Consider the following 13,321-nt stretch of genomic DNA (forward strand, 5'->3'; position numbering starts at 1 on the left):
ATGAGGTTCATTATGCCATTCTCTCTACTTTTGTGTATATTTGAAACTTCCCTTAATAAAAAGTGTAACCAGACAAATCAATATCCTTAAGTGCAGGGTTGTGCCTTGTTCCCCAGTACTTAACACAACCTCAGCATACAGTAAGCACTCAACAGTGAATGAATGAATACATGAATGAATGAATAAATACAGATGGTCCCCCTACGGGGTTCCATACCAAAAACTACTCCACAGTAAGTCGGTTCTGACCTATGTCAAATACCTCATTTTGTTTTTAGTTTTCATTATTATTGCCTTTTATCATCAGTCTGTTTATAAATTCAATCTTTACTTGTCTTTGGGGTTGGAAACACTACATCTGAGAATGATGACATCAGCAAATACCGCACCGCAACATTGTATGTAGTACATATTATTAACGATAATGTCATGGATTGAATTGTGTCCCCCAAAAATGTCTGTTGGCTTGACTGGGTCATGATTCCCAGTATTGCATGATTGTGTAATCTGATATGATTTCCTTATGTGTTGTAAATACTATCCCTGTGATGAGGTTATGCTGATGAGGTTTACAAGATTAGATAATGTCTTAATCCAATCTCCTTTGAGATATAAAAGAGACAAGTGAGCAGAGACACATGGGAACCTCATACCACCAAGAAAGCGGTGCCGGCAGCAGAGCGCATCCTTCGGACCTGAGGTTCCTGCGCAGAGAAGCTCCCAGACCAAGGGAAGATTGATGACATGGACCTTCCTGCAGAGCTGACACAGAAAGCCTTCCCCTGGAGTTGATGCCCTGAATTTGGACTTGTAGCCTACTAGACTGTGAAGAAACAAACTTTTCTTTGTTAAAGCCATCCACTTGTGGTATTTCTGTTAGAGCAGCACTAGATGACTAAGACAGATAAGATGTACAAAAAAAAAAAAAACAATGGATGGTTGTAAGTGCAAGCGCAGCTCGTCATAACGAGAATACTTCCTAAGTCAGTGACTGCCTGTACAAGGAAGCTCACTATCGGCCCCTGCTGGGCTTCCCCTAAGTGAATCTCAAAAGAAAAGGTGGTAAGTGCTGGGAAGTAACAAGAAGCCACTGTGCAGGTGTTTGCGTCAAGGCAGTTGGTGAGCAGAGTAAAACAAAATAATAATAAACAACGTTGGGAGATGGTGAAAATCTGGCCAATGATCATTAACCCTGCCCTCTGCCCTCTGTCCACAGGCCACCTTTGTGTCATCCCTGACACCCAGCCAGCTCAGTAAGGACAAGACATTTGACTTCCAAAGGTTTTACAAAGACTCTTTCCATTAAGTACATATTAACTTTTCTATCTGGGCTGCAATAGTGTGGAAAGATCAGTGGACTTTCCTGAAGAGCTAGTCATCCCAATTCTTAAAGACATTATAGCCAAAAATGAACAAGTAATAACAACATGTTAAAAATTCATAGTCCAAGCTCGTGGAGGTAAGAACCACAACATGGGTGTCTCTGTTTTCCTGGGATGAGCACAGCTGCCAGCCACAGTGGATGTCCATGGATGTGTGCAGAAGAGGATGGAGAGTGGCTCCAATTTGCTCAGCTCTTTATTGTTCCCAAGAACATCCATGTGCTTCCCTGCCTTAATCTTCATGGCAGCCCCAGGCGGAAGGAGGGCAGGGAGGAAACTGAGGCTCAGGGAAGTGGCTCACGGTCAGGCAGCAAGTAGGAGGTGGAACCGAGACTCATCCCCAGGTAATGAGCCAATTGATTCCCGAGCTCCACGGAGCTCTTCCTTCTCCCGGACATTTCCACACTAACTAACTGCGGGGTGGGTTGTTGTCCTCGTGGTTGGTTTGTGCCAAGGGTGGGCATTGAGCTGAGGGCAGCCTCAGGGCAGTGTGTGTTACCCTGGGGGTCCAGTCTGTCCCGATCCTCCCTGCAAGGACAAACCTCTGTGTCAAGGGCCAGGGGGACCTGCTGAATCTCCCAGATCCTTTGAAGGCTCAGGAAAGCACTCCATTTCAGGTGAGTGTGGGGTGGTGAGTGTGGCTAGGGTCTCCCCGACCAGCTTTGGGAACCTGCCACAGTTACCACCACACACCTACACATGCACAGATATATGAGCATGCACACACACACATGCACAAGCACACACGCACACACACATGCACACACACATGCACACACACACATGCACACATGCACATGCACACACACACATGCACACACACATGCACACATGCACACAAGCAAATGCACACACATGCACACACACACCCCTCACTTAGGCCCCAAGAGCTGCACATACAGGTAGAAGGCTGGTGTGGCATGAGCTGGCCCTGCCTCCTTGGCCTCTTCCCTCTGCTGAAACCACCCCTTTCCTCGTTCTCCCCTGATCCAGCCTTCACCTTTCTGGGCCTCTATTTTCTTATCTGCTAGATGGGATGTGAAAACAGTGCCCGCCTCGTAGGGCTGTGGTAGGATGAAAAGGGGACAGGCCCGTGAAGTATTCTGCACAGGGCCCAGCTCTGGGTAGACTCTCAGCTCCATGAACATCATTTATTATTATTACTATTGTCATTGTTGTTGTCCTCCACCCACCACCGCTTTCAGACTGAGACCCCAGAGAACGGAGGGCCCTCGGTGGTGGCCACCGGTCGCTGTGATCATGGCTGCGGCTCAGTGTCCAGGCCTCGTTGACTCACAAGATTCTGACAGCCCTCCCAGGCCCGCCCTGCTCTGCCACGAGATTTCCATGAGCAACATCAACTTTGCCTTCAGCCTCTACAGACGGTTGGCTTTGGATGTCCCCGGTGAGAACATTCTCTTCTCACAGCCAGCGTCTCCTTGGCCTTGGCCACGCTCTCCCTCGGGGTCCCCGTTGCCAGCAAGACCCAACTCCTGGAGGGCTTAGAGTTCAACCTCACCGTGGTGCCCGAGGCCCGGATCCAGGAGGGCTTCTGGGATCTGCTGCTCAGGCGCCACTCCCGGGGCCCAAGCGCAGGTTCGGAGGTCCGAGCCCTGGGGCCATCCAGGACCCCCAGGAGGCCCAGAAACTCATGGAGGAACATGTGGACAAGCAGACTGAGGGGAAGCTGGGGGCCTAGATGAAGGACCCCAGGAATGAAACTGCAGCAGTGCTGGTGAATCACATGCCCCTTAGAGGTAAGGGTGTGTGTGTGCAATTGAAATCACCTCCTGGAATTTCAGACCTCCACCTACCCTGAGCCCTGCTTCTCACAGCATCTGGTGAGTCTCTCCTGCTGACTCAAACATAGAAGACCCTTAGGAAGTGTCTCTACACTGAATTCTTGATGTCTCCACTTGATTACCTCCAGCAATGGGGAACTCACCACCTATCCATTTTTAAAGCTACTTGTTGAGTTTATCTTTGAAGAAGGACTTTTCAAGCATTAATGTGTATAAGAACTCCCTGGGAAGCTTGTTTAAGATGGAGATATTCCATGCCTACCCTAACAGATTTTTTTTTTTCCTTTTTTTACCAAGATATTCCAATTCAGTGAGTGGGTAACTGGAACTCAATACTCTGCATTTGAAGAAGCTCTCCTCCCTTTCCCACCAGGTGATTATGCTGCAGGAGGTCCCTGATCCTCACTCTGAGGACCCTGTGAGCAACCACGGAATTTCCTTCCCCTGCCAGGCCTGGGGCGTGGATCAGAGAGAGAAGAGTCCAAGATAGGGCAGTCTTAATTTTTTCCAAAGGAGCTAGCAAAGGTGTGTGCCCCAGCCACTATTAATGCCTTCTTTAGTGGTGATAGCTTCAGTGTCCTACACAAGGACTGTGGCGGCTGTTTGGGGTGGGCTTTCTCACTCCAGTACTCCTGTTTGGGACTCAGCAGGTGGCCCGAGCCTCATATTGTACAGTGCTTTGGAGGTCTCAAGGTGCATTCGCATGGACAGCCTCATGTGACCCTCTCACCTGGATGAAGCAGATAAGGCTGAGGTCAATGTTCCCATTTTACAGATGAGAAAACAGACTTTTAAAAAAGAAGGAAAGTTATTTTCCTGAGCCAGCAAAGCATTATGTAAATATATGTCTATGAATATATGTGGTGTTACGTCAGTGTGTTTACACACACACATGCCCACACACACTCCTACATGCGTGCATACACACACGTTTATTCTATGTAAGAAGTCCCTATTAGCCAGCCAGTATGATGCATATTTAATGTTTGTTTACTTCTCATCATAGCCCAGCAAGGTAGGTATTATTATGTCCGCTTGACAGAAGAGAAAACTGAGGCACTAACAAGGTAGGTAACTTGCCTTGGGTCTCAAAACCAGGCAGAGACTAGCCTTCAAATCCACATCTACCTTTGGAGGAGTTTGTACTGCAATGACACTTTTCTTTTTTTAAAGTAACCATCTCTCCAGTGGATTCCTGACATCAGCGTCTCTCTGCCCGTCAGCCTCGTGGGCTCATCCCTTCAACCCGCGTGCCACCAGCCCGAAGGAATTCTTTGTGGACAAGCACAGGGCCATGTGGGTCCCTATGATGAAGCAGAAGGCCCATCACTGCTCCTTCTATGACCCTGAGCTGCAGCGCATGGTGCTGCGGATGGACCACACCAGCAATGCCATCGCCTTCTTCATCTTCCCCAAGTGGGGCACGCTGCAGCAGCCCGAAGCACTCATCCAGTGGGACAGTTTGCTCTGGACAAAGTATCTTCCTGCAGAGCCCAGGGGAGGCGGCGGTTCCCAAGGGCGATCCCACCTCCTCCCTCAGCCACCATGCAGTTTCTCCCATGGCACTGTCACCACCCAGGGAACTGTAACCCCCCTAGGACACTTCCCCCCCACGACTCTATCCTCCCTCAAAGTAGTCTCACCCCCAGGGCACTGTCACACCCCAAGGACTGTCAGCTCTCAGGAACTGTCACCCCCCTAGGGGCACTGTCACCTCCCAGGGCTGTCACTCCCCAGGGCACTGTCCCTGCCTCCCTGAGGGTGTCAGGATGGGGTTCGGGAGACAGCACTGGCCTGGGAGTCTGGAGGCTGGCTCTGGTCCCAGCCCTGCTGACACTTGGGCAGGTACCACCCTCTCCAGGACTTGGTTTTTGCAACTGTGGAAGGGAGGTTATCATGGCAGCGAGGTGTGAACCCTGTGAGGGTGAGCTGTTATTCTCATTGTATAAAAGAGATGATAGAATGATGTACCCAGGAATCCAAAGAGGGGACAATGTGCCTTCTCTGAGGTTCAAGCAACCCTCCCCTGAGCGTGTAAATAGTTCAGCTCCGCCGTGAGTAAAGAAAAGAATCCCAAAGAAGACGGGTTGAAAAGAGGGCATTCCAAGGAGAGGAATTTGCTTGCACCCACAAAAGCCCAGACATGAGGAGCAGCCCAGCATGTTGAGGAAACCACAAGGAGCTCAGTCAGTTTCAGGAACAAAGCGAGAGGCGTTGGGGACACAGGAAGGAAGGAGCCGAGGATGAGACAGAAAGGGCAGACAGGAGCCGGAGCTCCCAGGGCCTTGAACAGGGAGGCAAAAAGAGCCTTGACAGGTGTTGAATGGGATGGTATGCATTCTAGAAAGCTCTCTCTGGCTGCCTCTTGGAGAATGGGCTGGCGAGGATGAATTGGGCAGAGAGATCAGCAGAGGGAAGAGCATGAGAAGCTGAGACGAGGGCTGGGGAGAGGGGTGGAGGCCTGGGTCTGGGGTGAGATCAGGGTACAAGACACAAGCCCCTTCGGGATCTCGGCCTGCGGAAGTTACCAACAGCAAATCCTTATCTGTCTCCTCTCAGAGAACTCGATTTCTATTTCCCCAAAATTTCCAAGGCTAGCACCTACGAACTGGAGGTGCTGCTACCACGAGTGAGTGTGGGTGGAGGTATCCCCGAAGAGCCTCAACTGAACGTCTCAAGTAAGTTGGGGATCGGAGTTCAGAGGTCTCTCAGTGCCTTTGGACAAGCACTGGGAGAAGATGTCCAGCAGCTCTTAACAAACGGGGGCTCTCTTTTCCTATAACTTTGCAATTGCCCCTTGCTTCTCTGCATTTATCTCACATCACTGAGTACCCACTTCTACAAGTCCCTGGGGATCCCACAGGAATAAGCCCCCTTCCTGCCCTCTGGGTGACAGAGAAGGAAAGGAAAGGGTGATGGAAATGCAGCGCATGTTACCATCATGTCCCCACATAGAAGCAGGCTGAAGCAGGCTTGGAAGTGCAGAGGAAGCTTTCTGCGGGAGGCCATTCCTTATCCGGGGCTAGAAGGGCAAGCTGTGTGAAAAGGGGGCTGAGGGAGAACATCAGGACTGTCTGCAGGGGTGGGGCTGGAGAGGCAGGAGTCTCGGGAACAGAAGGCCCACCCTCTGGGTAAAATTGGAGCGTGGTCCATCTTGGAAGACCCTGTAAGCTGCTCCAATGACCTGGGACTCTATCCTGAGGTCTAAGGCATGGAAAGGTACATAATCATATTAATGCCCTAGAAAGTTCTAGAAAGATCTATGGAGGGCAGAGTGGAGTGAACACAGATAGGAGCCACCCCTAGGTACAGAGAATGGAGGGAAATGCCCAGAGCTGTGTACTCTGGGTCAGGAGAGTCACAGGAGGAGGAACTGGAGGGCTGATGGCGGATTGGGGAAGCTGACGGGGAGAGGAAGAGAGCTCATGCCTCACACGCAACATGGACCTTCATTCTCCCCTTCTCATCCATGATGGACAGTCACTGAGCAAGGCTCTATGCCAGGAGCCAGCACCTTTCCTGTATGTTATATCCTTAAACCCTTGCAGTGAGGTGATGAGGTAAGTGCTGTTATCCCTATTTTATAGATGAGGAAACTGAGGCTTAGAGAGGCTAAGAAGATTACCCCAGGTTACCACTGCTACTTAGTACCAAGGCCAGGATTTGAGTTTAGGTCAAATCATCTGACACCAGACTCCTGTTCTCTATTCTGAACAGTACTTGGTGGCAACCCTGTTGCCTCCACTTCACCTGCATCCCAGAAGAGACAGTGGGGGTGAGGGAAGAAACATGGGCTTTGAGGTCAAAAAGACCTGAGTTGCACCAAGCCGTATGACTTTGAGCAATCCACATAGCCTCACTGAGCCTCCGTTTCCTTACTGATACATGAGGACTTTAGACTCCATCTGAAAGGGGAAGCAACTTGCCCAAGATCACATCACCCTGGCAGGGCATAAAATCACGGACTTGGAACTTCAGGTGTGGTGGTTGTCCGTAAGTGGTAATGATGATAAAGGTGATGTGATGGTAGAATGAGGGCTTACTATGTCCCAGACATAGAGTAAGTGCAGAAATAGAGTGGTGAACAGAACAGCATTATAATCAGTGAGCAGTATGGGAGGGGACCGACAAATAGATACGTCATATGTCAGGTGGGAATAAGTACCACAAAGAAAAATACAGCAGGATAAGGGGGACAATAGGAGCTGTTATCGAACAGTATTCAAGGAAGGCCCCACCAAGGTCCTACCAAGGAAACAAAATTCCAGGCAGAGGGCACAGTAAGTGCAAATGTCCTGTGACACAAACAAGCCTGGTATGTTCTAGAAGCAGCAAAAAGGTCAATGAGGCTGGAACAGAGTAAATGGGAGGAAGTGTGGTGAGTCAGCAGGGTAGAGGTTGAGTAGGACTTTTTAGGACCAAAAGGCATTTGACTTTTACTTGGAGTGAGATGGAAAGCCACTGCAGGGTTTCAAGCAGATGAGTAACGTGACAAGATCCAACTAAGTTCAAAAAAGATCCCAGGCAGCTGTGTGGAGGATAAACTACAGTAGGGCAAGAGTGGAAGCCTGGAGAACAGTTAGGAGACCACTGCAGTAGTCCAGGAAAAAGACAAAGGGACACCCTTAGGAAGAGCTACAGCTGCGATTTGACTCAATTCAGTATGGCTCACAAGTCCATGCTTGTCACCACTAGGCTCCATTGCCCTTAACAGGGCCTGATCACTGTATAGATGAGGTGCATGAGTCCTGTTGAGTCCCTGTCTAATCCTGTCCCTCTTGTATCTAGAGTTTTGGCCTCACTGATCTTCTCCCCTACATCTGTTAGTTCATGGAAGGATGAGTTCTTGACACAGAACTTCAACGGGGATCCTGGGTGCTACTGCCTCCCTTGTCACCAAGACTAAGTCTGAATCCTACATACATGCTCAAGCCCTCATTTACTTGACCTCCTGTTGTCTTGCTTGTTATCAGTGTCTCCTCTTTTATCCTCAAGACACTACATCCCTTGGTTTCCATGACAACACATTCTTCAAAAGCTTCCTGCTGACTACAAGATGAAGATTCAACTACATGACGTTTACAGTCCTCCATGGTCTAGTACTAACCTACTCGTCCAGGATATATCCCCTGCTGCCCTTTGCATTTTCTCTTCACTGACTAAATCCATGAATGAGTGAGTGATGAAGTGAACGAGAATGAGTTATCTAAATGAAATGAACGAAATAATAATCAGATATGATTGAGTGAAAGAGTGCTTGGATAGATGGATGGATGGAGAAATGATGGATTGATAGATGGATGGATGGAGAAATGATGGATTGATAGATGGATGGATGGATGAATAAGCAGATGCTGGGGGGATATTCAAAATATTTTTCAACCAATATGACACAGGCACCAGCCACAAAAAACTTAAGTAGATGGGTAGGTGGGTGGATGGATGAATGGACAGGTGAGTTGGATCATGAATGGATGGATGGATGGATGGATGGATGGATGGATGGATGGATGGATGGACAGATGGATGGATGGTTGGATGAATGATAGAGAGACAGATAGATGGATAGGTAAGTGTATTTAAGAGTAGATGGATAAAAGAGTCAATTTTTCAAAGGATGGATGAAAGGATAGGTGACTGAGTAGGTAAACTGATGGGTAACCTTGGAGTTAAGTTAGGGAATAGAAAACAAATGGTACAAAAATAAAGGCTCTGTTGGTCACTCCTTTTGGGTAGATTGATGATTCCAGAGTTTTACTTGCAGGTCACTCACAAGGCAGTGATGACTATGGATGAAGACAGCTTAGAAGCTGCTGCTGTTACCGGCATCCAGCTCACTCCTAAGTGTCACCCAGACTTTAGCTCCCCACCACCTGCAAGCACTGAGTTCAAGTGATCCTTCCTGGTGATGAGTTTCCACACAGAAACAGGAAGCATGCTTTTTCTGGGGAAGATTGTAAACCCATTGGGCTAATGCTTCCTCAGACATGCCGGATGACTCCAAGAGAACAGAGTAGGAGACACCGACTGGGAGACAGTTATCCTGAGTCAGCACCCAAGTCTCCATGTGGCCCTGGTGACATCATCAATGTGTCTGGGTCTCAGTTTCTTCTTCTGGAGATGAACTGGATATTTTGAAGCAGTGATGATGACAGGTACCCTCATTCAAGCTTCATGCAGCCATGAAAATAGCCACTGGCCCACCTACCAGGGAGCTGCTGCTACAGAATCAGGTTTAATGAGTGATTACATCTACCCTGGCTCTTTGGCTCGGTTTTCATGGGAGCCGCTGGGGGTGAGGTGGTAGGGGAAGCAAAGTTGTGCCTACCGCATACAAACAATACCTACCATTGAGTGAACACCTACTGTGTGCCAGTTTCTGTACCAGGTGCTTTGCATATTTTATCTTATTTTAAAATCAATGCCCACAATAACCTTCCAAGGTAGGTAGGTATTAGGTTGAACCACATGAAATTGCTTACATTGGATCATTACTTACCTACAAAAAAAAGAAAAGAGAGAGAGAGAGAGAGTGAGAGCAATTTCACATGGTTCAGCCTAATATTATTTTCCTTTTTTTATAGCTGAGTCTCAGAGAGATTAAGAGACATGCCCAAGGCCACTCAGCTAGTAACTGGCCTAGCTGGGGTCCAAGTGTGTTTTATTCTAAAGCTCTCATCCATTTTGCTAAATCAGTGGATCTCAAACTTGATTGTATACACTGGGGGTCTTGTTAGCCCTCCCCCGCCCCAGTGATGCTGATACTACTACTCAGGTGACCATACTTTGAGTTGTTGTTAGTTACTGTAAAGTCACCCCCAACTCATAGAGACCCCATGTGTTACAGAGTAGAACTGCCCCAAAGGATTTTCTGTTAAGCATTCAACTACTAGCCAAAAGGTTCACAGTTCGAACCCACCCAGAGGCACCTTGGAAGACCAACCTGGTGATCTGCTTCTGAAAGGTCACAGCAATGATATCCTATGGAGCAGTTCTACATTGCACACATGGGGTCGCCATGAATTGGAATAAATTTGAAGGTAACTGGTTTTTGGTTGCCAGTTCTCGGTATATTGTGGGTGCTTGTAAATACTGTGGGTTATCTTCTGTGTTGGTCAGTGGCAACTGTGACTTTGGCTGGCTCACATTCCTGGGTCTCCCACTGCACTGAAGATGGGATCCCACATAGAAATTGTCATCTCTGAATTTTGCCGATTTTCAGTCATGTAAAAACCATAGCTGTATACATAAATTTTTATTTTATTGTTTTGAAGGTATCATTTTCAAGGGAGGAAGATAGAACGTAGTTACTCAGTAGTTTGGCTTAGCTTGAGCCCTGATGCTGCAATGGTTAAGCGCTCAGATGCTAACCGAAAGGTTGGTGGTTTGATCCCACCCAGCAGCTCCTTGGGAGAAAGATGTGACATCTGCTCCCGTAAAGATTACAGCCTAGAAAACCCTATGGGGCAGTTCTACTCTGTCACATGGAGTCGCTATAGTCAGAACTGACTGGAGAGATGACAACAATAGCTTTTTAAACACTGATAAGTGCAAAGTGGGCCTCCTTTTGTACTTTTGCCCTTGGCAGGGCCTGGCTGGAAGGTGGCAAGGGTCTCCCAACTGTCCTTTTTGGGCAGAGGTACAACACTGGGGGTGTGACCTCAAGAAGGCAACATCAGCCACAGAAGTGGTCAAAGCTGGGGCTCCTCAGGCCGAACCAGAGAGCGGGGAGGAGCTGGCCCAGCTGAGTGGCTCACCCATCATTCATGCCACAAGCATTTATTGAGCGCCCACTGTGTGCCAGGCCCTGGGCATGAGCTCATGGAGCTTATGTGGTAGGGGTGAGGGAGAGGGCAGGAACCCACCCGATAGGACCCCCCATGGAGAAGACAAAGGTCCTTGACATCAGAAGTCCCATTGGGAGGGTGGGGTCCCAGCACCAGCAGTCCCTGCTCTGGGGCTATTGGGAGGGTTAAATTCTTTGGGTAGGGTTTCTGGGCATGGGGTGAGGAAGGCTGGTGGGGCTGGGAGTGCTTCTCTGTTTTAAGAGGAAGGAAATTACCAGATCAAATCAGTGTGGGATGTCAGGAGGGCCAATTAGAGCCTGGGGTTACCAGCCTTGACACCATCCTCTGGACAGTTCAGCCTTCCAGCTGACCAGGATGCTCAGCCTCCACCCCAGCGTGCCCTGCTCTTGTGCTCCACCCAGAGGTCCAAAGTCCCAAAGGAGATGGGACCGCCAGAGGCCAACAGCGAGGATGACTAATGACCCACTAGTGCCCAGGGGCAGATAGCCTAGTTGTTAGGAGTGGGACTCAAATCCTGGCTGGCCACTTGTACTTGGTGGCAAATTATGTGACTTTTGTCCCTCAGTCTGACTCTATTAACTATAAGTTCCCTCCCCTGTACATGGGGATAATATTAGCATCTATTCCATAGGGTTGTTGTGGAAGTGAAATGAGTCCATGTGTGTGAAGTCTGAGAGCAACCAGTGCCTGGGCCAGGTAAATGCCGTGAACGTGGCCACTGCTCTGATTACCACTGTTGGCACTGGTCTCTCTTTAGCTTGTAGCAGTACCATGGGTGTTACAGAAAGTCCAAGGCGGAGCCTTCCCTCTGGACGTCATCTGTCCACTTGGTCGCTCACAAATGAGTTCATCCCCAGGTATGAACTGATTGAAGACCCAAAGAAACTCTGATGCAAGGACGGCACTAGCCCAGTTTTGTGTGGTGCTGTAGGACCCAGTCCTCAGGCCTGGTAGAAGATAAGCCCAGGGGCACAGGGGCAACACGTGTCTCTGTCTGATGCATCTGCAGCACCTAGCTGGCCCAGACAGAAGGTGTGGGTGAATGCTTGTTGAATAAGTAACCTTGTGGGGCATTACTTGCTTCCCTACCTCTGGGGTGAAGAACGCCACCTCCCTCAGTTTCCCTGGGCCAAACATCATCTCTTCTGGCCCATCCAACCCAGCTGATGTATAGTCCATTCTGGCCATTTGGGGCTCTTCCCCAGGCCCTGCCCATGCCTGGGAGTATCCGTGGTCCAGCACATGGCCATGCTCCCCACATCAGCCATGCTAAGCTGATCCTTGTCGAGGCTCAAGGATGATAAAAAGGCAAGCTAAGTTTAACAAGGAGAATGGGAAGGTGGGGGTGGCGTGCAGCAAAGACTCTGAGCACCTGGTACTAGGTGTGCAACTTGATGCCACTACAAGCTGTGTTGCTTGAAGCCAGGCAGTATTTCTCTGGAGACCTCAGAACCATAGCTCTGGGTTTTGGATCATTCCTACCTGTCTCTGAGCAACCCTTTTGGAGGCCCATTTACTCTGTGAGGAGAGAAGTGCTGGTAGCCTCTGCTCGGAGCCCCTCATCTCCTCCCTCCCCTGTTTAAGCGGATCCTTCCTCGTGGTCCATCCAATGTGGCCAAGCCCCCGGCCCCCACTCACATCCTGAAGGATGATCTGGCCTGAAAAGCTTTGGAGCCGCCCTCTAAGACGCATCTATTGGTTCTATCACATATGAAGCAAAGGAGAATGAAGAAAACCAAAGCCACAGGGATCTGTGACTGCTCTGACAGGGATCACAACAGAGGATTCCAGGTAGAGTAAGAACAAAATTCAAATTCACAAATAAGGACCAGACTTACTGGTCTGACAGAGACGGGAGGAACCTTCAAGAGTATGGTCCTGGACACCCGCTAACTCAGAATTGAAGCCATTCCCGAAGCCCACCTTTCAGTCAAAGATTAGACAGGCCTATAAAACAAACAATAACACACATGAGGAACGTGCTTCTTAGTTCAGTCAAGTCTACAACACCTGCCTACAAGCAAAGACGAGAAGGCAGGAAGGGACAGGAAAACTGGACAAACGGACACAGGGAACCCAGTGTGTAAAGGGAAGTGGGGGGAAGTACAGACACATTGTAGGGATTGCAACCAATGTCACAAAAAATTTGTGCATAAATTTTTGAATGAGAAACTAATTTGCACCATAAACTTTCACCTAAAACACAATAAAATTTTTTTTTAGGAGACTCCGGCAAGATGGCGGTCTAGGCAGAAGCACCACGCCGTCCCTCCACAACAAAGATCCGAAAAACTAAGCCAAACAGAGAATCAACAATCCTGAAACCCTA

The 13,321-nt window shown here is 48.9% G+C and overlaps 1 protein-coding gene across 1 annotated transcript in view; it reads left to right on the top strand.

The window, feature by feature from the left end:
• The first annotated feature begins 2,642 nt into the window (after positions 1-2,642).
• LOC101345971 (putative serpin A13) overlaps positions 2,643-13,321 on the top strand; it is a 146,228-nt gene continuing 135,549 nt past the window's right edge. The window contains 5 exon segments of the mRNA XM_012555639.1: positions 2,643-2,802; positions 2,805-2,969; positions 2,972-3,139; positions 4,408-4,660; positions 5,744-5,862. Of these exon segments, the coding sequence (XP_012411093.1) occupies positions 2,643-2,802; positions 2,805-2,969; positions 2,972-3,139; positions 4,408-4,660; positions 5,744-5,862 (865 nt within the window).

Source organism: Trichechus manatus, unplaced genomic scaffold (genome assembly GCF_000243295.1).
Source record: "Trichechus manatus latirostris isolate Lorelei unplaced genomic scaffold, TriManLat1.0 scaffold00045, whole genome shotgun sequence".
Lineage (NCBI taxonomy): Eukaryota > Metazoa > Chordata > Mammalia > Sirenia > Trichechidae > Trichechus > Trichechus manatus.